The 27,583-nt window shown below is 42.1% G+C and overlaps 1 protein-coding gene across 4 annotated transcripts in view; it reads left to right on the top strand.

Annotated features, from left to right (window-relative positions):
• The window catches only part of Armh3 (armadillo like helical domain containing 3), a 167,842-nt gene that overhangs the window by 16,947 nt on the left and 123,312 nt on the right, over positions 1-27,583 (top strand). For all 4 annotated transcript variants that reach the window (XM_034520481.2, XM_076922898.1, XM_076922908.1 and 1 more), the window contains 11 exons: positions 3,430-3,486; positions 3,590-3,736; positions 5,968-6,075; positions 11,933-12,025; positions 12,675-12,749; positions 12,865-12,951; positions 18,437-18,493; positions 20,467-20,510; positions 22,003-22,063; positions 24,994-25,040; positions 25,746-25,821. In XM_034520481.2, coding sequence (XP_034376372.1) covers positions 3,430-3,486; positions 3,590-3,736; positions 5,968-6,075; positions 11,933-12,025; positions 12,675-12,749; positions 12,865-12,951; positions 18,437-18,493; positions 20,467-20,510; positions 22,003-22,063; positions 24,994-25,040; positions 25,746-25,821 — 852 coding nt within the window. The remainder of the gene's footprint in view (positions 1-3,429; positions 3,487-3,589; positions 3,737-5,967; positions 6,076-11,932; positions 12,026-12,674; positions 12,750-12,864; positions 12,952-18,436; positions 18,494-20,466; positions 20,511-22,002; positions 22,064-24,993; positions 25,041-25,745; positions 25,822-27,583) is intronic.

Below are 27,583 nucleotides of genomic sequence, written 5' to 3'. Positions count from 1 at the left end.
CCTCAGCATCCATTTAAAACTCTGGATGGGTACAACAGTCCACCTGTTATCCCAGTGCTCACAGACAAAGACGGGATATCCTGGGCAAAATGGCTAGCTGGACTACCAAAGCAGTGATCTCTGGGCTATATACCCTGCTTAGTAAATAAAATAGAGACTGGTTGAAGAAGATACTTGATGTCTGTCTGTCTTTGATTTCCACAGGCACATTCACACATGCATGCCAGAAAACTTGTATGGCCCTGTACATGTGAATGTGCTTACATATATGTACACAATACACATACAGATGTATACTCCTCAAAACAACCAACAAATAATGCCCCCCAAACCTTTCTATTTGCCATTTCACCAGCCCTCAAGAGCCTGAGCCAAGGGCTCGAAAGGTGTCTCAGTGGTTAAGAGCACTGGCTGTTCTTCCAGAGGATTGTTTTGGTTCCTAGCACCTATATGGTACCTCAGAATCATCTGTTACCCCAGTACCAGGAATCTGGTATCTTCTGGTCTCCTTCTCTTTCTTCTCTTCTTCCTTATGGTCTTTTTTGGTTTTGTAAGACAGGGTTTCTCTGTGTAGTTTGTTCTGTCTACGAACTCACTCTGTAAACCTGGCTGGCCTTGAACTCGGAGATCCACTTGCCTCTGCCTCTGAGTGCTGAGATTAAAGTAGCATACTACTACTACCTGGCTGGGAATTTCTTTCTGTCTATTTGTCTGCCTATCCATCCACCCCCCCCCCCCCCTCTCTCTCTCTCTCTCTCTCTCTATATATATATATATATATATATATATATATATGTATATATATGTATATATATATATATATATTTTTTTTTTTGTTTTTGTTTTTGTTTTTTGTTTTTGTTTTTGTTTTTTTGTTTTTCGAGACAGGGTTTCTCTGTGTAGCCCTGGCTGTCCTGGAGCTCACTCTGTAGACCAGGCTGGCCTCGAACTCAGAAATCCGCCTGTCTCTGCCTCCTGAGTGCTGGGATTAAAGGCGTGCGCCACCACCGCCCGGCTATATTTTATATTTTTAAATTTCTATTTTATGTATAAGAGAGTTTTATGAGATTTGTGGAATGTGAATATTCCACGTTTGTGTTTGGTGCTCATAGGTGCAGGAAGATGCCATCATCTTATAACTGGAGTTGTGGATCGTTGTTGGGGTTCAGGAGTTGCCCTGCAAACTACATGAACACCGATCTCAGTCAGACAGAGGTAGTTTATTGAATGTACACTCTAAGACTGATGATCAGGGAAGCAGCTTCAGACTCAGGAGCTGTGACAGCGAACACTGTGCAGAGTCAGTTTATGTAGGGAAAACCCATGAGCTCATAAGCAGATGCAGGGGCTGCAGGATGGTCAGCCTTTAGACACAACAGTTCAAGCTGACCTTTATCTTGCTTGGCCGTGAGAGAAGGCTTCGTTTGGGGAATTTCCAAGAAAACTAATAATAATAAGCCTCAGAATATAACCAGGTATATGGGCAGCTTGACCCTGTTCTGAGTCAAACTATTTTTCTGTGTCAATGACTGGAAGGAATGGAACAAAATGGCTACAGCTTTGCTGGGGGAGGGGGGGCAACAATTGTGAGCTGCCATAATGGTGCTGGGAGCCAAACTGTGGTGTTCTCTGCAGGAGTAAAAATTGCTATTAACCTCTGAGATTTTTTTTGTTTGTTTGTTTGGTTTTTCAAGACAGGGTTTCTCTGTTTAGCCTTGGCTGTCCTGGAACTCACTCTGTAGACCAGGCTGGCCTCAAACTCAGAAATCCACCTACCTCTGCCTCCCAAGTGCTGGGATTAAAGGCGTGTGCCACCACCGCCCAGCCTCTGAGATATTTTTTTCACCTCCCCAAATATTTTTAAGAAATATTATTTACTTACAGTTTCCATGGAGTATGTGTGGCAGTCAGGAGACAAGACTGTGGGAGTATTGTGTCTTTTTACCTTCTGGTGGGTCCCAGGGATTAAAACAGATAGTGGACTCAGATGAAACACTTCTAATTGTTGGCAAGCCTTAAAATCAGAATTTTTTGTTTGTTTGTTTGTTTTGTTTTGTTTTTCGAGACAGGGTTTCTCTGTATAGCCCTGGCTGTCCTGGAACTCACTCTGTAGACCAGGCTGGCCTCGAACTCAGAAATCGAGTTTCCTCTGCCTCCCAAGTGCTGGGATTAAAGGCGTGCGCCACCACTGCTGGCCTTTTTCTTTTCTTTTCTTTTCTTTTAAATAGTAATCCTGTCTCAGCACTCTGAACACTCAGATTACAGTCCTGTGCACCATGTCTGTTTTATTGAAAACAAATACAGAGTGTCTATACAGAGAAGATTAAAAGAAGGAGATAAGGCTGGAGAGATGGCTCAATGGTTAAGAGCACTGGCTCCTCTTCAAGAGGTCCTGAGTTCAATTCCCAGCAACCACGTGGTGGCTCATAACCATCTGTAATGGATCTGATGTCCTCTTCTGGTGTGTCTGAAGACAGCTACAGTGCTCATGTACATACAATAAATAAATCTTAAAAAAAAAAGTAGATAGTAGAATCTTAGTAAGACTATTTTTTATTTTGAGACAGAGTCTCATGTGTCATAGGCTGGCCTTGTTATGTAGCTAAGGGTGATGGAGGGTGTGTGTTTGTGTGTGTACTTTTGTTTTAAAGATTTATTTTTGTTTTATGTGTGAGGGTATTTTGCTTACATGTATCTGTACCATGTGTGTACACTACCTAAGAATGCCAAAAGAGGGCATTTGGATTTCCTACAACTAGAGTTATAGACTTTTGTGAGCTGTTATGTGAACCCAGAGAATTGAACCCAGGTCTTCCAGAATAACAGCTAGCATTCTTTCTAGCCCTGATTGATTGATTTGATTGATTGATTGATTGAGACAAGATCTTTCTATGCATTCCTTTCTGTTCCAGAACTCGATATGTAGACCAGGCTGGCTTTGAACTCATAAGAGATCTATCTACCTCTGCCTCTCAAGTGCTGGCTTAAAGACATGTGCTACTATGTCTGTTGGCCTATCTTTTTATTTAAAAGAAAAGCTTTTCAAGGAAATGTTTTGTTTTAAAGATTTATTTGTGTATTTTCTGTATATGAGTATACTGTAGCTATCTTCAGGCACACCAGAAGAGGACATTGGATACCATTACAGATGGTTGTGAGCCACCATGTGGTTGCTGGGAATTGAACTCAGGACTTCTGAAAGAGCAGTCAGAGCTCTTAACCACTGAGCCATCTCTCCAGTCCTGTGAGGAAATGTTTTGAGCCATTGTTTTGCTTTCAGTATAGAGAATATATTTCCATACACTCCTACAGAAAACATTGTTCTTTTTCTCTGTTGTTGTAGTTTAAGTTAAGAAAACATATTCAAAGTAAAGCTGACAGGATTTTTGATTTTCAATAAAGTTGAACATGTTTATTTTTTGATTTCAGACAGAAGACCCCAGTAAGTGTAGTCCTCGGTTTTGGGAGGAGCTTTTCCTCATGAAGGTAAGAGTGGGTGGCATGTTGGAGCTCTCTGGGAGACAGATTGTTTTACGTGTTCCAAGTGCTGCACTGGAAGTCTGCTCAGGCCTTACTGTCTTTCTGGCAGGTGAATTTAGAGTACCTGGAAGGCAAGCTGGAATCTCTGGATGGTGAGGAGTTAATGAAGATCAAGGACAACATTAATTGTTTATTTCAACACTGTATCCAGGCTCTGGGGGAGGAGCATCCGATCCGAGTTGTCAATGCATTGCAGGTATAGGCTGGTGTATATAGGAGGTGGGAAGTCTTGTAAACAGGAGAATGAGTTACAGCTCATCTGTCAGAAGACAAGGAACCTAGAGTTGCCTTAAGTGTCAGATTTGGTTTGGGGTTTTTTCCTTTTTAGTTCTAATTTTTTTAAATAAAGCATCTGTCATGTTAGTCATCTTCTTATTATATTTCGTTTTAAAAAAACATTTATTATGGGCTAGAAAGATAACTTACTGGTTAAGAGCACTCTTTCAGACAACTAGGGTTTGATTCCCAGCATCCATATGGCAGTTTAGAACTGTCTGTAACTCTAGTCTTAGAGGATCCAGTGCCCTCTTCTGGCCTCTGTGGACACATGACATGTATGTGGTACACAGACATGTGTTCAGGTAAACCATCCATATACATAAAAATGAATAAAAAATAATTAAAACATTTATTACTATCATTTTAAATTATGTGTCTTTGTGTCATGGGAGTACAGGTACTTATCTGTAAACCAGAAGAGGATATAAAAACCTTTGGTGCTGTAATTAACAGCCAGTTGTAAGTCACCCAACATGGGTGCTGTGACTCAACCTTGGGTCTTCTGAAAGAGCAGCATGTACTGTTAACCACTAACCCAGCTCTCCATCTAATTTAAATGGTTTCCTGCTTTATTTTATTATTATTATTTTTTAAGTGTGTGGCGTATGTTTATATGTTCGTATGTGTGAAGACCAGAGGCAGACACTGGGTATCTTCCACAATGACTTTGTACCTTGTTATTATTATTTATTATTATTATTTGGTTTTTTGAGACAGGGTTTCTCTGTGTAGCCTTGGCTGTCCTGGAACTCACTCTGTAGACCAGGCTGGCCTCGAACTCAGAAATCCGCCTGCCTCTGCCTCCCAAGTGCTGGGATTAAAGGCGTGCGCCACCACTGCCTGGCTGTTATTTTTATTTTTTAATTAAAAAAAAAAAAACTTCCTGGGGAGGGGGTTAGAGAAATGGCTTAGCAATTAACACTTGTTGCTCTTGCAGAGGATCTGGGTTCAGTTCTCAGTAGTTACAAGGCTGGTGACAGCTGTGTGTAACTCGAGTTCCAGAGGATTCAATGCCCCTTTCTTCTTATATAGTGGTTTCATAGACACACATGCAGGCAAATATCCATACACATAAGCTCAAAGATAAATCTCTAAAAAGTTTTTATTGTGGGCACACCTTTAATCCCAGTACTTAGGGGGCAGAAGTAGGTGGATTTTTGTTGAGTTGGAAGCTAGGCTGATCTCAATAGGGAGTTTCAGGCCGGCCTCATCTATGTAGTGAGATCCTGTTTCAATGTGTTTACTGTGTGTAACGTGTATGGAAGTGTTTATGCCACAGGGCTCCTAGAGACTAAAGGACAGCTGTGTGATGTTGCTGGTTTGCTTCTACTTGTACCTGGTTCCAGGAATCAAGCAGGTCACCAGGCTTGTAGGGCAAGCACTTTGCCATCTGAGCCATCTCTCCAGCTCCTTACTTTTCCCCTCCAGAGATAGAAGTAGTGTGTCTCTTATTGTCTGCCTTATTCCCAGAGATCGGGTCACTGAGCTAGACCTCACCAGTTTTTAGCTAGGTTGGTGGCCAGAAAGCCCAGGCAATCCTCTTGTGTATGTGTGTACTCATGCATGTGTATTTGTTTTTGTTTTTTTTTTTAAATTATTTATTTTATGTATGTGAGTACACTGTAGCTGTCTTTAGACACACCAGAAGAGGGCATCAGATCTCATTACAGATGGTTGTGAGCCACCATGTGGTTGCTGGGAATTGAACTCAGGACCTCTGGAAGAGCAGTCAGTGCTCTTAACCACTGAGCCATCTCTCCAGCCCATGCATGTGTATTTGAATGTGTATGTGTATACATGCTCATGTGACAGGCATCTGTGGAGTCATAGAACAACTTGTGGAAGTTGGTTCTTTTGTCAGACTTGGCAGCCAGTACCTTTATCTGCTCAGCTAGCTTTCTGATCCTCACCTTGAACTTCTGATTCTTCTGCCTCCATCTCCTCCGTGCTGGGATTACAGGTGTGCTGCTTATTAATTTTGGATTTTTTATATGTTAACACTCAAGCTATTTTCAAATTCAGAGTAACAGAAATGGAAGGTCTGGCTTGTCAGTACAGTTCTGCAGTTGCAGTGGGACGCTACAGATTTAGTGTACCCCTAGTGTGGAGACTTTTCTCTAGAAAGAATTCTTTTTCTCATCTCTGCAGACCTTGTGTGCACTTATTCGAGGAGTCCACCAGAAGAATAAATCTACGTCTGGATTTGACATCATCAATATGCTGATGGGTTTTGACAAGGCAGAGCTGTGCATGAAGGTGAGGTGCCAGATGTGTGCATGGTTGTGAACAGCTGTCTGACAGCAGATTGGGAATACTACCTGCAGGCAGACTAGAAGACTAGAAGACTAGAAGACTAGAAGAGTTATATTCATAGTTTTTCTTTTCTTTCTTTCTTTTTTTTTTTTTTTGAAACAGGGTCTCTCTATATAGCCCTTGCTGTTCCAGAATTCACTATGTAGACCAGGCTGGTTCAAACTTAACAGAGATCTACTTACCTCTGTCTCTTGAGTTCTGAGTTTAAAGGTGTGAACCACCATGCCCAGCATTGTATGACATTTATGAACTTAGATAAAATAGGAACAGTTTCACGGTCAGCTATTGTGTGATGCTGCTGCTGAGTCTGTGGTGCTCTGCATGGAAGGCGAGTGCTCTGTTACTCAGAGGCAGTCCTTGTAAGGCTGTGTGCTTGACGTGTGCTTGCTGCCTGAAAGGTCTGAAGAGGGCATTGGCTCCTTTGGAATTGGAGTTAGGAATGGTTTTGAGTCTGTTGTGGGTGCTGGGAACTGATCACGAAATGCTTTTAAGCACAGAACCATCTTTTTAGCTTGTCTGTCTGTCTCAAGTTTTTTTTTTTTTTTTTAAACCATCAAGTTTAAAGACAATCAGAGACAACTGCACAAACAGAGGGGAAACCAGCTCCTGAAAGAGCCCCTTAGTGATGGGTACTGGAGGGTTGGAGAAAGTCAAAGTGCCCTGAACTTGATATTGATAGGCTGTGAATGACTTACAGATGAATTCTTTTCAGAGTGGATGATCCTCTGGCCATTGGAAAAATTGTTGTGAGCCCATATATATAATGTTTGTGAGCACACACACGCCATGGTGCACATGTGCAGGCCAGAGCTTGACTCAGGTCATCAGGCTTGCGTGGAAGCATCTTTACCTGCTGAGCCATCTTGCTGGCCTGCCTTCCTCAGGTCTTTTGCTACTTATCAAAATGTGTACAAGTGTCTTTCTTTGTATGCCTAATACATTTGAAGAGGCAATTAATTATATAAAGCCTCCAAGTTTGTATACAGGATAAGTTATTGTTTGAGCCAACTCTCAATGAGGTAACTGAAATGACACCATCTGGGCAAAGAACCTTGGTGTATTCTGTTTGTGGTTTATGCAGCTCTTCCTCAGTTTCAGAAGTAGTCCCAGTTTCTTCTAATGTTGGTCATAAGTGTATAGTCTGCACTGAAGTCCTTGGTCATTTCTCAAGTTCACATAAGTTTCTTCATTTTTGCTGAGTCTGATGAGACCCTGGAGCGCCTCTTGGTATTAGCAGTTTGTTGACTATGTCTTTTGCCATGTTTCAGACTTTGTGTCCTTTCTTGCCTCTTGAGAGAACAGAATATTAAAGTCTTGATTTTTTTTTTCCTTCCATCTTCCAGCTCTTGGGATTACAGGCATACTACACTATCATGATCACACCAGTTTTCCTTTTGAGATAGGTCTAGTTATGATGCCTAGGCTGCTCTTGAACCTATGAGTTCAAGTACTTCTTCCTGCTTCAGCCTCTTATTTGCCTCAGACTATTGGCACATATCACCATGCTAGGCTTGAATTAAATTTTTGGAAAAGACTTATTATTTATTTACTTAATATATATGAGTGCTTACTCTCTTTGTATGCCTACATGTCAGAAGAGAGCACCAGATCCCATCACAGGTGGTTGTGAGCCACCATGTGGGTGCTGGGAATTGAACTCAAGACTTCTAGAAGAGCAGACAGTGCTCTTAACTGCTGAGCCATCTCTCCAGCCCTTAAAACCAGTTTTAATTGCCTTTCATCCACCCCAAATTACATTCCTCTGACTACTGAGCTTATAGACATATGTCTGGTTTATAATCAGGATTGACCCAGGGCCTTGTGAAAGCTAGGCAAGCGTTCTGTCAAATAGCACACTTCTTGCTTCTCCTCATGTGCCTTTGAGTATTCTAAAGTCTATCCGGTGTCCTTTTCCTTCTCAGGAAAGTGTGTGTGGGGTGTGTGTGTGTGTGTGTGTGTGTGTGTGTGTGTGTGTGTGTGTGAGAGACAGAGAGACTCAGAGAGAGACAGAATGAGAGAGAGACAGAGACAGAGAGAGGTATCTGTGTATGTGTTTGTGTGTGGGTGCATTGCATGTAGAAGCCAAAGGTTGACATTGAGTGTCTTCTTCGAATTCCACTGTATTTTTTTGAGACAAGGATTTTCACAGAACCTTGAAACTTGCCAGCTTGGCTAGGCTGGCTGGTTCACAAGCCCTAGGATCTTCCTGTCTTTGTCTTCCTAGTACTGGGATTACAGGTATGCACCACAGTACTAAGCATACATTTTTCTGGCGTGTGTGCATGTGTACATGTGAGTTGAGGCTAAGGGTCTATATCAAGTATCTTGTTATTACTTTATTAATAAACTTCATTACATTTATTGATTTGCGTGTGTGTGTCATGTGTGCACGTGTGTGCATATGCATGCCATGGTATATATGTGGAGGTCACAGGAATTGAAATTGCTTTCTTTTGTCTTTCCCTTTAAACTAAAAACCTCTTGAAAGTAAATTTCGAGGTCTTATTTTGAAAGTATAGGGTAGATGCTCTTATGTTCAATTTAACTGAAATATCTTATATTTTGTTTTATTTTTGAGACAGGGTCTTTATGTTTCATAGTCCTGGTTGTCCTAGAACTCAGTAACTTGCTATACATTTTAGACAGAGCTTTTCCTGCCTCTCCCTTCCAGTGCTGGGATTAAAGGTGTGCATCACCACATCTAGTTGAAACATCTTATTTTGAAATTCCAACATTCTGAATCCTTAATTTTACTCTGAAAAAAGATTTGTTTTATGTGTATGAGTTTTGTTTTTGCCTGCATGCATGTGTGAACACCATGTACATACCTGATGCCCTTAGAGTCCAGAAGAGGGTGTTATATCCCCTGGAACTGAAGTTATAGCTGGCTTTGAACTAGCATGTGGTTATTGGGATCTAAAAACACAGGTTTTCTGTAAGAGCGAGTGTTCTTAACCTCCAAGCCGTTTCTCTAGCCTTGAATTCATATCCTTTATATAATGTAGAATATTTTTTCCTTCCTCCCTCTATCTTAGTATGAAGGTTTCATCTTTGGATTAGTTTATGTCTAAAGGCTATTTTTTAATGCAAGCATCACATTCCAGTCACATTGTCAATTGGAGTTGGTCCTGATGAATCCAGCTAGCTTTGTTGAACTGCTCAAATTGCCACTGATGCTCAGATGCCACTAATGCTCAGATGCCACTGATTCTCAGATGTCACTGATGCTGAGATGCCACTGATACTCAGATGCCACTGATGCTCAGATGTCACTGATGCTCAAATTGCCACTAATGCTCAGATGCCACTGATGCTCAGATGTCACTGATGCTCAGATGTCACTGATGCTCAGATGTCACTGATGCTCAGATGCCACTGATGCTCAGATGCCACTGATGCTCAGATGTCACTGATGCTCAGATGCCACTGATGCTCAGATGTCACTGATGCTCAGATGTCACTGATGCTCAGATGTCACTGATGCTCAGATGCCACTGATGCTCAGATGTCACTGATGCTCAGATGCCACTGATGCTCAGATGCCACTGATGCTCAGATGCCACTGATGCTCAGATGCCACTGATGCTCAGATGGTCACTGATGCTCAGATGTCACTGATGCTCAGATGCCACTGATGCTCAGATGGCCACTGATGTTCAGATGCTACTGATGCTCAGATGCCACTGATGCTCAGATGGTCACTGATGCTCAGATGCCACTGATGCTCAGATGTCACTGATGCTCAGATGTCACTGATGCTCAGATGTCACTGATGCTCAGATGGTCACTGATGCTCAGATGTCACTGATGCTCAGATGGCCACTGATGCTCAGATGGCCACTAATGCTCAGATGCCACTGATGCTCAGATGTCACTGATGCTCAGATGGCCACTGATGCTCAGATGGTCACTGATGCTCAGATGCCACTGATGCTCAGATGTCACTGATGCTCAGATGGCCACTGATGCTCAGATGTCACTGATGCTCAGATGGCCACTGATGCTCAGATGCCACTGATGCTCAGATGCCACTGATGCTCAGATGGTCACTGATGCTCAGATGCCACTGATGCTCAGATGTCACTGATGCTCAGATGTCACTGATGCTCAGATGGTCACTGATGCTCAGATGGCCACTGATGCTCAGATGCCACTGATGCTCAGATGTCACTGATGCTCAGATGTCACTGATGCTCAGATGGCCACTGATGCTCAGATGACACTGATGCTCAGATGTCACTGATGCTCAGATGGCCACTGATGCTCAGATGTCACTGATGCTCAGATGGCCACTGATGCTCAGATGTCACTGATGCTCAGATGGCCACTGATGCTCAGATGCCACTGATGCTCAGATGGTCACTGATGCTCAGATGCCACTGATGCTCAGATGTCACTGATGCTCAGATGTCACTGATGCTCAGATGTCACTGATGCTCAGAAGCCACGGATGCTCAGAAGCCACGGATGCTCAGCTGCCACTGATGCTCAGATGTCACTGATGCTCAGATGCCACTGATGCTCAGATGCCACTGATGCTCAGATGCCACTGATGCTCAGATGGTCACTGATGCTCAGATGGTCACTGATGCTCAGATGTCACTGATGCTCAGATGTCACTGATGCTCAGATGCCACTGATGCTCAGATGCCACTGATGCTCAGATGCCACTGATGCTCAGATGGTCACTGATGCTCAGATGCCACTGATGCTCAGATGCCACTGATGCTCAGATGGTTACTGATGCTCAGATGCCACTGATGCTCAGATGGTTACTGATGCTCAGATGTCACTGATGCTCAGATGGCCACTGATGCTCAGATGCCACTGATGCTCAGATGCCACTGATGCTGAGATGCCACTGATGCTCAGATGGTCACTGATGCTCAGATGCCACTGATGCTCAGATGTCACTGATGCTCAGATGTCACTGATGCTCAGATGTCACTGATGCTCAGCTGGCCACTGATGCTCAGCTGCCACTGATGCTCAGCTGCCACTGATGCTCAGCTGCCACTGATGCTCAGCTGCCACTGATGCTCAGTTGCTACTGATGCTCAGATGTCACTGATGCTCAGATGTCACTGATGGCTCAGATGTCACTGATGCTTGATGCTCAGATGGCCACTGATGCTCAGATGTCACTGATGCTCAGATGTCATTGATGCTCAGATGGCCACTGATGCTCAGATGTCACTGATGCTCAGATGCCACTGATGCTCAGATGCCACTGATGCTCAGATGTCACTGATGCTCAGATGCCACTGATGCTCAGATGTCACTGATGCTCAGATGGTCACTGATGCTCAGATGCCACTGATGCTCAGATGTCACTGATGCTCAGATGGTCACTGATGCTCAGATGTCACTGATGCTCAGATGGTATCTGATGCTCATATGGCCAGTAATGCTCCATGGTGAATTGATACTGTGTCTGTGCCTTGCATTTTCTTTAACAAGTAAGGTAAGGAAGTTCATGTAGAGTTATTAAAGCATTAAGTTTCTCTTTTTCAAATTACTTCATTGTTTTGATCTTACAGTTTCTATATGTATAAAGCTTCAAGCATTCATGTAGTACAAGAGTGAATTCTATATTGTTCTCTGCAGTTGTTCTAAAACATTTCCCCTCAGGTAGTTAGACTTTGAAGTCTTTTCTTTCATCTTACAAGGCCTGGACTAGGGAAATGTCATGGTTGACCCTGTTACGCACATTAGCCTTTGTAACATAATACAGCAGTGGATGAAAGATGGGGTGTGCATGTTACTTGATGGCTTTAATGTTTAATGGTTTTTTCCCCAGAACTTGATGGAGAGTTTGGATTCATTACTTTGTGCAGAAGGTTCTGAAAGTCTGAAGAGTTTATGTCTGAAACTTCTTCTGTGCTTGGTAACTGTAAGTGACCATCTATATGTTGTCAAGGGTATTAATTTCAGCTGAGTCAAACCTAGTTGAATACTTCCTCCCAAAAATAAAAGAGGAATTCTCTCCTTGAGTATTATATCATTCCTTTTGGTCTGAACATATAGAAGGAAGTTAGTTGTATGTAGTTTTCCTTTTTGGAAATTAATCTTTGGAGCAGCTGCTGCCATTTTTAGCTTGCAGGCTCTATGATAATTACCAGTTTATTTTTTATTTTACTTAAGAATTTAAACAGTTACTTTTATTTTGTGTACCTCCTTCCCCACACACATAGTCCTGTTGGTCACAATTTTCAGGGGTTGTTTTTTTTCTTCTATTGTGTGAGTCCCAGGATGAAACACAGGTTATAGGCATGGTGGCAAGTGCCTTAACCTGTAGAACTGTCTCCCTAGTTGATACATACTATGTTAGAAGGACTGTTCTAGGAGAACTACCATCTTTAGATTGTCTGGTTTTTCCTTTTCATTGTGTCTCACTTGAAATTGGTTCTTGGGATTCTGATTTTTGGGATATTTTTGTTTGCTCTTGAGCATTCCTGTTTCACTTGGATGCTAGGGTAGGAGGCGCACATGAGATGTTGTGTGCCTTTTACAGACTTTCAAAAGCTTTTTATTGCATTCAGGTTACAGATAATATCAGTCAGAACACTATCCTGGAATATGTAATGATCAACAGTATATTTGAAGCAATTTTACAGGTAGGTCAACTTTCTGATGACTTTTCTCTTTTAGATTGTCTATCATTTAAAAATGTTCATCTGCCTTCCCAGGAACCAGGACTTACTTAGTTGTACCCTCTGTCTCTTGTTACAGATACTTTCCCATCCCCCGAGTCGTAGAGAGCATGGGCATGATGCTGTTGTTCTCTTGGCTTTGCTGGTAAACTACAGAAAATATGAGGTGGGTGGGCCCCTAGTATGCAGTTGCTATTTTCCATAATCATTTTGCTGGACTCAGCCATTTCTAAAAGATTTCTTAATGTGGGAGACATGTTCTGGGCAAACTATATTTTTCTCTTTTCACTTAAAAAGTTTTATTTATTTTTATTTTATGTGTATGGATATTTTGCCTGCATGTATGTCTGTGCACCATGTATGTGCCTGGTGCCCATGCAGGGCAGAAGAAGGCACCAGAGCCCCTTGAATTGAAGTTATACATAACTGTGATAGGAGTGGTATATGTACTAGGACAGAATCTACATCCACTGGAAGAGAAACCAGTGTCTTAACTGCTGAGCCATCTCTCCAGCTCCTGCACCCCTCCCCCAATATATATATATATATATATATATTTATTTATTTATTTATTTAAAACAGAGTTATGCTATCTATCCCTGACTAGTGTAGAACTCAGTATGTAGAGCAGCCTGGTCTGGAACTCAAGGGTGATCCTCCTGCCTTTGCAATCCTCTCTCCTCATCCTGACTCAGTTCTCTGGTTTGTAGGCCCTGTCAGTATTTCTGGCAAGACTGGGTTTTCTATGTATTATTAAAGTTGTCACTGTGTGAGCCTCACTGCTGGTCTGAGAACTTTATGATTTTGATGAAGATTTTATCTGAAGATATTTCTTTATAGCAATAAATCTGGAAGTTACACCCTTTCTCACACTGATCTCAGTGTTTTGGCAGTCCTGCTTGGAGGCTTACTCACTGCTTGAGTTACAAGTGTATGCCCTCACACCTGGCTGTAATTTTAATTTGAAGACTGGATTTCATGCAGCCCAGGCTGGATTTGAACTCCTTGTCTTTCTGCTTTAACCTCCCTAGTATAGCTACTATGATCTCTCTCTCTCTCTCTCTCTCTCTTTCTCTTTCCTTCTCCTCTCTCTCACCCTCCCTCTCTCCATCCCTTTCCCCTCCTACTTTCCCTCTCTTCTTTCCTGTTTTCCTTCCTCTCTCCTTCCCTAATCCCTCCTTCAGTTCAATACAGAGCTTCACTCTGCAGCCCAGGCTGGCGTCAAATTCGTGGCGAGCTATGCCTCAGCGCCCCAAGTGTTGGGATTGTAAGTGCGCTACCATACTCGGGTTTGTTTTGTGTTTGTTTGTTTGTTTGTTTTGAGCTTTTGGCTCTTAGGGACACCCCCACCCCCCACCCCCAGTTTTTGAGACAGGGCTTTGTTGTTTTGGCCACATGTCTGGCTGTTCTTGTACTTGGTTTGTGGCCTAAGCTGGCTTCTATCTTTCAGGAATCTTCCTGCCTCAGCCTCCTGAGCCCACAGATGTGTGCCACCATGGCTGCATCACTGAGTGTACTTGAGGTAGGCAGAGAGATAGGTAGCTTATTGAAAAGGGAGAGACTGTGAGAAGGAAGTACTTGGAGGGAGTAGAGTGTGTGGAACAACATTGATGAGCTAGAAATCCCAAGAGCTGGCCACTTTTAGTCTGTTGATAGAACTGATTATGAATAAACAGGTACTTTATCACCAATACCTGTTCTTACTGGCAATCTGGAAGGGCTGGTGAGGTAGCCATTATGGTTTTTGTCATATGTAAAGGCTTCTGGGACCTTATTACAACAGTATAAAGGTTCATGATTCACCAAAGAATGATGCCCTGGACCCTTACAACAACAAGAAAAGCAGCTGAGGAAAGTTAAGAAGTTGAGTTCTGTGTGACAGGAATGTGCTGTTGTCAGTGTTGAGTGTTTCACAGCATGTTAGTGGATACAGCCATTCTGAGGCAGTGGCTTGACTTTTCTAAGTGCAAACTGAACCCTGGCTTAGCCCAGTGAGGTCCTGAAATGTCAGCCTGAAAAAGGGGAACCAGCCAATAGCTGAAGAAATTCGTATATCTCTATCTTTGCTGTGTCAGAGACTCCAGAAGAATGAATATACCTGGCAAGGGCAAGGCTGGTGGGCATAATTTCTCTGGGATTTGCAGTTTTGAATATGTCACTTACCAGATGCTATTAAAGAAGTCCAATTATGGCCGGGCGGTGGTGGCGCATGCCTTTAATCCCAGCACTTGGGAGGCAGAGGCAGGTGAATTTCTGAGTTCGAGGCCAGCCTGGTCTACAGAGTGAGTTCCAGGACAGCCAGGACTACACAGAGAAACCCTGTCTCGAAAAACCAAAAAAAAAAAAAAAAAAAAAAAAAAAAAAAAAAAAAAAGAAGTCCAATTACAGTCGAACAGGAAGGATTTGACAAGAGTACCAGAAATTCCAGATGAACACAACAAAGTTAAAGGCCAGTGAAATGTTGTGCAAACCAATAGGAGTTTAGAAGAGTATTTTAGCTACTACAGTAGTTAAGCCCATGACCAGTAAGGCAAGTTCTAATATTTTCTAGAAAGAGGTAAAGGTATCAGAGAAGCAGAGAAGCAGATACGCGTTAGGTGTAAGGAGTAAGGAAAGAGCCTGGTGTGCTAGGGCACATCCAAGTCCTAGCACTTGAGAGGAAGAGGAGATGGGTTTCTGATTCTAACCTGGTCTACAAGAGCAAGTCTCAGGACAGTAGCCAGGGCTAACACAGAGAGAGCCCGTCCCAAAAAACCAAACCAAAGCAAAGCAAAACAAAAAGAGAATTGGAAAGGATATCATGTACAATTATTCCTCATTTTAATAATGTATTCTGTTTTAGAGACATTGAAAACTAATGTAGAAAACCCGGAAATCTAGGACCCCCAAATTGAAAAAAAAAAATTAACAAAGAAGGAACTGCAAGTATAGTCAGTGGTAGATTCCTGGCTGAGTTTCTCTAATCCTCGCTTGTGGATGAAAAGAGATTGCTTCCTGTTTCAAAAAGACATTCTCTCTGGGTGTGTAGTGTTAGAGGCAATCAGTGTTTAGGAGAAGGGGATTCTTTCAGGGTTAAGATGCTGGCTGCCAGGCTGGCCAGGCCTTTTGAGATGAACTGATTGAAAACCTATCTACTGCCCTGAGCCTGTTGTTTCCCTAAATTAAAAAAAAATTAAATTGTATCTATTTGTAAGCTTTTTCCTCCCTCTCTCTTCTCTTCCTTCTTCCCTCCCTTCTCTCTCTCTCATTGTCTTTCATTCTTTTTTTTCTTTCCTTTTCCTCTTTTTCCATAAAGAACCCTTCTGGGTTGCGAGATGGCCCTGTTGGTAAAGCATGCATACAAAGGTTATGTGATTGCAGTCCACAGCACTCTGAGAAAAAGGTGCTGTGCTGTCAGGCACTGTATCCCAGTGTGGAGAGGAGGAGGAGGCAAGAAGATCCTTGGGGCTTGCTGGCCAGCCAGCCTTGCCTAGTTGGCAAGTCTCAAGTCCCAGGTTCCAGTGAGCAACCCAGTCACAAGGGAAGATGGATGTCTTCATGTGCATGCACACACACACACACACAAACATACACACATATTCTAAAAATGAAGAACTTCCTCTGACCGTCGTAGAACAAAGTAAAAGAGCTTGCAGTGTGTCATATGCTCTTCTAAGGGTTTTATGTATCTTAACTAAGCCTCAGGGCACCAGAGGAGAGGAGACTGAAGATTAAACTAGGTAATTTATGTAGCATGTCATAATTAGTAAGGGGGAATTAGAGCATCAACCTTCCCTGTTCCTCAACTGCTACGCAAACACATGCTAGTCTCAGTGCTTCCCGAATCCTTCCTGTCACCTTCAGTGTTCTTTTGGGAAAGTGAGTGACTAGTACTTGCAGAAATAATGTCAAGAAAATATGCTGTGTCTGGACAGCATGCACGCCTTTAATTCTCACTCACAGGACGGAGACGCAGAGGCCAGAGCCAGCAGGGTCTCTGAGAGCTAAAGGCCAGCCTGGGCAGTATAGCCAGAGTCAGGGAAACTAAGGTTGCATAGTGAGGCGCTGTCTTGAAAAGAAAAGCTTTGCTTTTTCTAATGTTGCTGTCAACATGGTGAGATCTGTAGGTCAGCCAACTGCTGAGTTTTCTTTTTCAAGGATCCACCTGCATTGGATCTCGGTGACAGTCTGTAGTGTCATGTAAAACATTGGATCTTGGTGATCGGTGACCATCCGTAGTGTCATGTAAAACACATAAACATTTGGGTGGTTAAGAAAGCAAAACCTTAGCCGGTTGGTGGCGCACGCCTTTAATCCCAGCACTTGGGAGGCAGAGGCAGGCGGATTTCTGAGTTCGAGGCCAGCCTGGTCTACAGAGTGGGTTCCAGGACAGCCAGGACTACACAGAAAAACCCTGTCTCGAAAAACCAAAAAAAAAAAAAAAAAAAAAAAGAAAGCAAAACCTTTTTCTGTTCCCAGTTTACATGTGAAAGATGTGCTTTGAATTTGATTTAAGCCGGGCGGTGGTGGCGCACGCCTTTAAACCCAGCACTTGGGAGGCAGAGGCAGGCGGATTTATGAGTTCGAGGCCAGCCTGGTCTACAGAGTGAGTTCTAGGTCAGCCAAGGCTATACAGAGAAACCCTGTCTCGAAAAACAAAACAAACAAACAAAAAAGAAACTTGATTTAATGAGATCTATGTGGGTGATTAGTTTTTCAGTTTTGGTTTCAGGTTTCTTAATAATGGATTTTTTTGGTAGCTGTAAAAATTGCCAATTTGAACACTTTCATTACTTGCCCTCCTTGTTCTGGAATTGGTGTTTGGTCCTTAAGAGAACTTTCCTCATATCCTGTGGGTGGGGGATGTTTTTAAGGTGAGCAGGTCATTGGTTCTCATTCCACTTTTAAGAAGTAGTCATATCTTTAATGAGTTTGAATATGTGCCCAGCTGAGACTGGATCTGGGAAAGCTCAAGTCAACCTCCATTGCTGTAAGTGATGGGACAGTCATTAGACCCCAGTGTCCTGACCAGATTGTTGCCTGGGTAATAACATCCTTCCTTCAGTACCCCCTGCAGTGTAATGTGGGGATCAGAGCTCCATAAATGGCCTCTCTGGCTGTTAAGCAGATGCCACTTCCCACCCCTGAGGTGGCTTTGTTTTCCGGGTGGGTGAATCAGTCCTTGCATTTAGTTCTGAAATGGTTAGGGAGCCTTTGGGAGGAGAGTGTAAGTTAGCAGCTTACAAGTACTTGTCTTAAGGGAAGGAAGATGTTCTTTTTCCCAGAGGACAGCTATCCCTGAGGACTCAGTAGGACAGGACAGACTGAGTTTAAGAGTATTCACTTTTTAGAAGCAAGAAAGAAGAACAAATAAGAGAGACAGATGAACATAAACATGAGCTAATTCAACCCAGAGAGAAACGCAGGTAGACCGGCACTGACATTTGTGTGTATGTGTTGTCCTTGTACACACGTGTACTTGGCCAATGCCTGGGTGAGATGAGAGATTCTCTGGCAGTGGGGGCTGTCAGCAGGCAGGATGTTTTGGGTTTGGCTATTGCGAGCATCACCGTGGAAAGAGGGCTTACAGAAGCATTTGTATTATTACTTTGTTAATTAGCCAGCAGTCTCTCTAACTTGGTCACATTACATTCACTCTTTTCTTTTAATAGTCTGTGAATCCGTACATTGTGAAGCTGTCTATTGTGGATGACGAGGCTACCCTGAATGTGAGTATCTAGATTCTAGATGTTTTGGTATTGTCTTATTTGCATGCAGAAGCCTTATTTCCAATGGAGATTAAGAAGAGAGAAGCTGGGTTAGTGGTGCTGGTAATGGAAACTGGTAGGAAAAGTGCAGGCTAAGGAATCCTGTGAGATAGTGTGTGACCTTATCTCAAACAAAGAGAAAAAGTGTTGGGGACATAACTTACTAGTTTTGGGTTCAATTTCCAGTGCTATACAAACAGATGCAAAATGAATCCCAGAGAGCAAGTGCTTTATTCTGAGTTTGTTTTTGTTTTTTCAGACAGTCCTGCTGTGTAGTCCTAGGTGGCCTTAAACTCCTGGTCCTCTTGCTTCAGTGTACGATTACCAATGTGTGCCATAGACAACCATGTGTGTTGTCTGGTATCTGAACAGACCAGAAGATGGCGCCAAATTCCCAGAACTGGAATTAAAAGTTGGTTGTAAGCCTTCATGTGGGTGCTGGGAACTAAACCTGGGTCTTTTGTAAGAGCAGCAAGGGCTTTTTATAGTCATATCATCTCTCCAGCCCTGAAGTTCCTTCTTAAAGAACTAGCTTGATACAATTTTTAGCCTGACTTTAGGAGTCTGAGACATGAAGGATGATGTATATGTATATATATGCATGCTAGATGTGTCCTTAAAATTTTGCAAAATAACATCTGCTTCCTGGATACAGGGAGGAAAAAGTTACCACATATTCGGCTTTACTTCCTTTTGTTTATTTTAATTTCCCTTATTAAAAAAGTATGTGGAGCTGGACAGTGGTGGCGCACGCCTTTAATACCAGCACTTGGGAGGCAGAGGCAGGCGGGTTTCTGAGTTGGAGGCCAGCCTGGTCTACAGAGTGAGTTCCAAGACAGCCAGGGCTACACAGAGAAACCCTGTCTTGAAAAAACAAAAAAACAAACAAGCAACCCCCACCCCCCCAAAAAAATATGTGTATGACTTATCCTTGTGACCTTCATAGATCTTTATGATATGCTTTATAGATTCTGGAGAAAATGGGGATGGTCATTTTAATATTTATTCCATGCTTTCCTTTTACTTCTTGTTTTCTTTACATTTTTAAAATTATAATGGCTGTGGTGCCATACACTTTTAATCCCAGCATTTGAAAGGCAAAGGCAAGCAGATCTCTTTGAGTTCATGGTCAGCCTGGTCTACATAGAGAGTTCTAGGATAGCCAAGCTAGTTTTATAGTGAGACCCTGTCTCAAAAAAAATTACTTTTTATTTAGAGTGTGAGTTTGTGTGCGTGTGTGTATGTCACATATGTCTTATATATTACAAACATGTCATACACATGACAAGAATATATATATATAGATACATGTATGTGCACACACACACACATACATGTCAAAGGATAACTTGCAGGAGTCATTTTTTTCTTTCATTCTGTGGATCCTGGGGATTGAACTTAGTCCCTCAGACTTCATAGCAATATCCTTTACCCACTAAGCCATCCCACCAGCTCCTTGTCCTGTTTTCTTATGTCCGAAGAGTGGTTTTCCTATATTCATCGTAATTTGAGACTCATATCACTTTTGTTGTGGCTGTTTTTGATCTATGGGTTCTTTTTGTTTGAGTCTTTTCACTTATTGCCTTTTCAGAACTGAGAAGGATACCAGTGAACTGTCACTAACCCACACTGGCCTGTTTTCTCTCTTGTTACTCAATTTAAAAGGTTGGTGGGAACATTAAGCAAAATAACTAGATAAACAATCTTTCCAAAGAGAATGTTCCCCAACCCTCCTTGGATTAGGAGTTCTGTTGCTTTGACAAAACAAGCAAACACGATTCTATTAAGAATTTCTGTCCTTCATGTTAGATCTCAGGCCGAACAGCCTGGGTACAAAGTGTAGGGCTTTAATGTTTCCCTGGCTGAGCTGTAGCAGTGCGACCAATACCTCAGGGCTCATTGCTTATTTCACAGTGTTGTGTTTTTTCTTTCAGGGAATGGGGCTTGTGATCACTCAGGCTTTATCTGAGTACAACAGGTAAGTGCTTTTCCAGAGGGAAAAATGCGAATTTTCAGTTGAATGGGGTGCATAGGGAAGAGGTTTGTTAGAATTCTTAGGTAAAAATTCCTAACATGTCCCAAAAGACTAGTTAAAGCTGGAGCTGCATGCAGATGCCTTTGCTCTAGTTGAGCTTGGTGTACCCACAGGGCCTTTTGCATTCATCAAATTAGTGTCCACCTCTGGTTTAGCAGTTAGACACGTTCTTTTTCAGCCTTTGGTATTTTGTTATAGCACATTTCACTTGCTTTATAGATACAAAGCAGGCTTTACCCTTTTACCCAGTGTGTCACATAAATGCCATTATTACATTAAAATTCGGTTTGTTTGTTTTTGGTTTTCTGAGACATGGTTTCTCTGTGTAACCCTGGATATCCTGGAACTCACCTGTAGACCAGGCTGGCCTTGAACGCAGAAATCTGCCTGCCTCTGCCTCCTAAGTTTAGGGATTAAAGGCATGTGCCACTACTTCCCAGCTAAAATTACTATTTTTTTTTAATGATTTATTTATTCATATTTTATGTGCATTGGTGTTTCATGTGCATGTACGTTTGTATGATGCTATCAGATCTGCTGGAGTTACAGACAGTTGTGAGCTGCCGTGTGGGTACTGGGCATTGAACTTCGGTCCTCAGGAAGAGCAACCAGTGCTCTTAACTGATGAGTCATCTCTCCAGCACCCTAACTAAAATTCTTAAAAGAATAAAAAGAGGAGGTGCATTGAGTTAAGTCTCATTTGATAGATGTGCAAAATTTTCTTTACTCCCTTCTTCCCTCCTCTGGGAGTTGAATCCAGGCCCTTATGCAAGCTAAGAACAACCTCTATTACTGAAGTACACTCCTGCACCAAATGTTTCTTTTTCATTAGTGACTCAACTTTCTAGAATCTGTGTTTAGTCTCAGAGTCTCATAAATTGATGCTTGGTTTTCATCCCATAGAAAGGGAAGGTATCTGGTGTTCCATGAAGGAAACCAGATAAACTGAAGTCCCACTAAGGCCAGCAGGATCTTTCTTGCTTCTCTACATATTCCTCCCATAGACTTGGGTTTTAAAACTTCAAGTATGTCCCGTCTCCTCAGATGTCTTAGCCATTCAACTTTCTTCCTTCTTCAAACACAAACAAGGTTTTCACTGTCACAGCCTGAAAGAATTTTCACTGCCATACTTTTCAAGTAATCATCTGTTTGGGAAATAAGTGGATCAGCCATATGCTAGAGAGTTTCACACGTGTGCAGCTTGCTTTCTAAGTCTCTCCCAAAGTAGCCAGGCATTTGGTACACAGTACCTCAAGAGCAGATGGCTTCCTCTCAGCTTGCGGGGGAACTGCCATGGCTAGAGCGTCATCGTGCTTTAGATTTCTAGAGTCAGACATTCTAAGAGTACTCTGCCCTGATTCCCTAGAATGTCAGGGTTGGATATATATGTGATAAAAAAAATTCTCAAGTTTAATTTAGTTTTTTTTTTTTTTAGGCAGTATAAAGACAAGGAAGAAGAACATCAGAGTGGTTTTTTTTCTGCTTTAACAAATATGGTAAGTTCTGCTTGTGTTTTCCCCTCCTCTTGAGAAGTACAGGAAGACTTCAGGGGTGGGCACATCTGGACTCAGGAGTTCAGGTATCTTTGAGGTAATGGTGTAAGGAGGAGAGAACAGATTAGGTTTCCTCACTTAAGAGAACTGGTTGCTCTTCCTGAGGACCTGAGTTCAATTCCCAGCACGCATATAGCAGCTCACAACCATTTGTAACTCCAACAGATCTGATAGAATCATACAAACATATGCAGACAAAACACCAATGCACATAAAATATGAATAAATAAATCACTAAAAGAATAATAATTTTAGCTACAGATTGAGATTCTGGCTGGCTTGGAACACATGACAGCCCTTCCCTGACCTTTCAAATGCTGAGGTTACAGTTGTGGGCTGCCATACTCTTGCCAAACCCACATCATTCTTAGTGAGTTCCAAAATCAGGTTAAATAGGCAGCTTTGATTTTTCTGAGACTGTTTTTTTTCCTGATTAATTAGTAAAGAAAAGGTATGACTGGACTTAGTGGCTGCTTAATTTCATCATTGGGAAGACTGAGCAGAAAAGTAGGAGTTGGAGAATAGCTTGGGTTCCATAAAGAAATCTGGTTTCAAAAAAAGAAAGCAGGCATGGTGGTGTACAGTTTTAATTCCAACATTTGGGAGGCAGAGTCGGGAGAATCTCTGTGAGTTCCAGGTTAGCCAGGGCTACATGATGAGACCCTGTTTCAAAACAGTGACCAAAACAACACCCCTCCCCAGATAAACAAGAGAAAGGAGGAAGAAAGAAGGAAAAGAAAGAAAGAAAGAAAGAAAGAAAGAAAGAAAGAGAGAGTACACATTAATGTAGACTTTGGCTGAGGCAAGCAGATCTCTATGAATGCAAGGCCAGCCTGGTGAATATATTGAGCTCTAAGCCAGTCAAAGCTAAGTAGAGATACTTTTTTCTCAAACAAAAATAAAACAAAAACAAAAAACCAAAGCCCGCCACCAATAAAAGAATTGTCTTGCAGCCCAAGCTGCTTGATTTTGATGAGGCTAACCTAAGTGTACGTATTCAAGGCCACCTTGAGTGCATGGTGAATACATTGGCTCCATTGACTCTGTGGAGCACAGAATAGGAGTATGTAGATGTGAGTCCTCCCTAGTGCTGAGTGTGTAGATGTGAGTCCTCCCTCGTGCTAAGTGTGTAGATGTGAGTCCTCCCTAGTGCTGATCCCTGGTAGCTGGATGAGGCCTGTCACTGCCATGCTCTGTTTATATGGTGTGAGGACTGAACCTGAGCTTCGGGAATGCTAGGTGAATCATCAGGGCTATAGCCCCACCTATGAGATTGATCTTTGAGACAGAAATCTAGAATGGGACAAATACCTGTAATCCCAGCAGTTGAGAGGCAGAGGCAAAGGACATCCTGAATCCCTGTCTCAAAAGTACAAAAGAGAGGGCTGCAGAGATGGCTCAGCTGTTAAGAGCACTGGCTGCTCTTGGAGAGAACCCAGGTTCAATTCCCAGCACCAACATGTCAGTTCACAACTATCAGTTAACTATTATTACTCTATTTCCAGGGCTCTGACGTCATCTTTTGGCCTCAATGAGCACTGCACACATGTGGCACACAGACATATACACCCGCAAAATATACATATACATAAAATAAAACAAATATATTTAAAGTCTTTGTGACAAGGTTTTGAAATTTCTGTATCCCTGGGTGTCCTGGAGTTTACTCTGTAGACCAGGCTGCCCTTGAGTTCACAGAGATCCGCCTGCCTCTGTCTCTTTAGTGCTGGAATTAAAGGTGTGTGCCACCATTACCTGGCAATAAAATCAATCTTAAAAAAAGATAAAAAAATTGAAAATATAAAAAGGGAGAGAAAAGTCAGGAAGATAAATAAAACTAGCAGGTCCTAAAGTATGTGCAAATTTGGAACCCATTTTGAGGGGGGTCATAGTGTACAGGTGCCCTAGAGCTTAGAGTTTCTTGACTTTATTGCCCAAGCAACTGTTCCTCCCCCTAGGCAGTTTTTCTCCTGGTGCCTATGCATCCTTACCATTTTTCTTAAGAGCCTGATTTCAAAAGAATCTTACAAATGCTTTAACTGTAAGACATAAATCACTGAAGGGTCTCATAGGCTATAGAAGTGTGAATTTTATATTAATATTTGATTATATGAATTAGATATATTGTTCTCAGACATTTTCAATTTTTTAGGCCCAGTCTCATGAAATCCAGACTAGCCTTGAACTTGTTATATAGCTGAGGATGACCTTGAACTTCCTCCCCTCCAGTGCTTAGCCTGCAGGTGTGCACCACATCTGACTTCTGAAAGTGTATTAGAGGCAGCTTGTGTCAGTTATTTATTTGCTTTCCCTGACATGTGTAAGTTAAAATTCTGTGATCTGAAAGATAAATGGTTTTTCATAGTTGGTATCAGCCTACTTTCTCTGAAGTTTAAGTAATTATTTTCTTTTATTTCTATCTGAGACAGGTTTCGATACTGTAGCCCAGGTTGGCTCCCACTCCCTATGTAGCCCAGGTTGGCTCCCACTCCCTATGTAGCCGAGACTGCTGGTGAACATCTGAGTTTCGGATTATAGTTGTAGGTTTCAGGACAAGCTGGAAATTCTTTTTGAGTTAGTTTCTGACTGCAAATAAACAGCTTCTAGGAAACACAGTGATTAGAATGTTTAGGTTGACAGGTACCTTGACAGTTACAAACTTACACGTTGAGAGGCTAGATGATTTAGTTGGCATCTCAGTTTTACACTTATTCCTTGTAAGTCTTTTACAGTTTTCAAAGTATGACTGATGGTCCAGAGTTCCTTGTTCTGTGCTGCTAGAAACATTGTTTTTTCATGGATTCAATTCTCAGGGACTGAGTGCTTTTCCGGTCCTCCTGTATAAAACCTGCTATTCCTCGTTTCTTCCACAGGTGGGCAGCATGTTCATAGCAGATGCCCATGAGAAAATCTCAGTACAGTAAGTACTTGGGCTTGAGTGTGGGCTCTCTTGTTGAATATGAGAGCAGAAAATGTAACCTCTTGTCAACATTTTGTGGATTAAAATTTTTTATGATTTGTGAAGTGTTTCTTGAGTTTTAAGCATCAATGGGTTTTTAGAGATCTTTGTTTTAGAGGCTAGGTTTGGTAGAATGCTTGCTTTGCGTGCATGAAGCCCTTGGCTTGATCATCCACATTAAATAAACTGAATGTGATGGGCATATGCCTGTTATCTCAGTACTCCTGAAGTGGAGGTGGGAGGAGCAGAAGTTCACAAACACCCTCTGCTATGTAGTGAGCTTGAGGCCAGTCTGGGCATCTTGAGACCCTGTCTTAAAAAAAGTTTTTGAGACATGATGTGGTTATGTGTAATCCTGGCTGCCCTGGAACTCTCTGTATAAATCTTCCTGGCCTCAAACTTGTAGCAATCCTCCTGCTTCTGCCTCCTGAGTGTTAAGTCACTGGAATGAAGTGACTGAGGGCTGGGTATCCATCTCTTACATGTTTAGTTGGGTAGTGATGGGAAGAACTGGTCCCAGGGTTTCAGGTTCTCAACCTGTGTTCATTTGCATAAGTCCAAAGGGCCAAAGGCGGGCTTGGCAAGCGAGGAGCTCTTGCCGGTTATAATGTGTTCCACGGTATCTGCTCTTTAACAAGAAACCTGATTTGTTCTCTTTTTCTTTAGAACCAATGAGGCCATTCTTCTGGCACTTTATGAAGCTGTCCATTTAAATCGAAACTTCATCACAGTTCTAGCTCAGGTTGGTAACCCCAATCCTGGCTGGGTGTGGTGGCCTGCACCCTTAATACTAGCACTGGGGAGAGAGGCAGGTGGATCTCTGAGTTCCAGGACAGCCAGGGTTACAAAGTGAGACCCCCTCCCCTCGCATCCCTTTCTCCTTCAAATTTTATTTTATTTATTTATCTTTAGTTTTTGTGATGTTATGGGATCAAATCCAGGACCTCGTACACATTAGGCAAATGCTTTCTCTGAGCTTTCTCTGAGCTGTATCCTCAGCCCTCCCCTTGAATTTCACACAGGTTCATTCCATTAAAAAACCCATCCGGCTTTGTTTGTCTAAACTCAGCTTTTTGTTAATCAGTGGTAGTAGCAGAGTGTTGCAGCAATTGCCTATGCTTTGTGCTGTCCTCAAGTGAGTGTGTTCAGCTGGTGCGTGCAGAGTTAGTGCTGGACTAATTTGCTGATTCTATTATCCTTGAAAGAGTTGACATTACTACACTTTACCTCTCAGGGTCTGCTGGGATTATTTGCTCTATGTAGTTTTTGGAGTTTTCTGTTAGTCTGTGTTTTTTCTAAGTCTTATGGAATTACAACTGGGGATACTACAGGCCAGGTCACCTATGCCATTATCTTACCAGTTTCCAGAGAACAAAAGTCAAAAGCTTTCTAACTAGAATGTGTTAGCTGTTAACAGACAAAATAGTGTATACATATTGAAACTAAGAAGACATAAGAGGCTTGCTCATATGCCTAAGGGGTATCCTCAGTAGTTGGCCCAGGAAGGGACTAAATCAAGCTAGGACTGAAGCCCATGGAAGCTATCTTAAAAGACAAATGTTTTTTATTTTAATGGCACACTGTTTAAAATATGTAAGTTAGTTAAAGATTCCCCTACCCTACTCAACCCTTTTTTCTTTTTTTGGGGGGGAGGGTGGGGGGTGAGATGGGATCTCATGTGGTAGGCCTGACTGGCTGTTCTTGAACTCAGAGATCCACCTGTTTCTGCTCCTGAACTCTGGGATTAAAAGCATATGCCACCATGCCTGGTGTGTGTATTTCTTTTAAAGTAATCTACTAGTAGAATTTTAACCAAAAAATAAAGCTATGTTTTGAAAACAATACACTGTTTTGGGGTGTGCTTTGGACTCTTACTAGTTTTATAAGATAATGTAAGAAAGTTTATCTACTATTCTTGCCAAGTTTGTTTATCAAATTCCATAAATGACTTTAGAAGACATGGGACTGGCAAAGCTATGGAAAAGGGAAAGGCTATTTCTGAGCTTCTTGCTCTCAGTTGAGGTGGCCAGGAAGACCAGGGACACAGTGGCCATCTATGTTGTCCACATCAGATGTCTTTCTTTGCCTCTGCCTCGACACTTCATACACGCCTGCATGATTTTTCCTTACATGTATGTATTTTGTTTATGTGTGTGTTGGGGGGTTAAGTGTGGTGCATGTAGAAGTTAGAGGATGACTTTCGTGAGTTGGTTCTATTCTATCATATGGGTCATGGGGACCAAATTCAGGTTATTAGCTTGGCAAGAAGTACCTTTTCTTTTGGAGCCATCTTGCTGGCTTACACGCTCTTGGGTTTTTGTTTGTTTGTTTTATGTGGAGCAGCAAGGCTGCAACCAGAACAGTACTTTTTATGGTTCCTGGCATTCCCGAGGTTTACTTATGTCTATTTGTCAATTCTGTGGTTATGAAAGTAGTTCATACTTCTGAATAATTTGTTTTTTTTTTTTTTTTAACTTATATGGCTCAACAGAAAAATTTGTACT

The sequence above is a fragment of the Arvicanthis niloticus genome, chromosome 1, assembly GCF_011762505.2.
Source record: "Arvicanthis niloticus isolate mArvNil1 chromosome 1, mArvNil1.pat.X, whole genome shotgun sequence".
In the NCBI taxonomy this organism is placed as follows: domain Eukaryota; kingdom Metazoa; phylum Chordata; class Mammalia; order Rodentia; family Muridae; genus Arvicanthis; species Arvicanthis niloticus.
The sequence above is the reverse complement of the archived record's forward strand: the minus strand, read 5'-3'. Positions and strand labels throughout refer to the sequence as shown.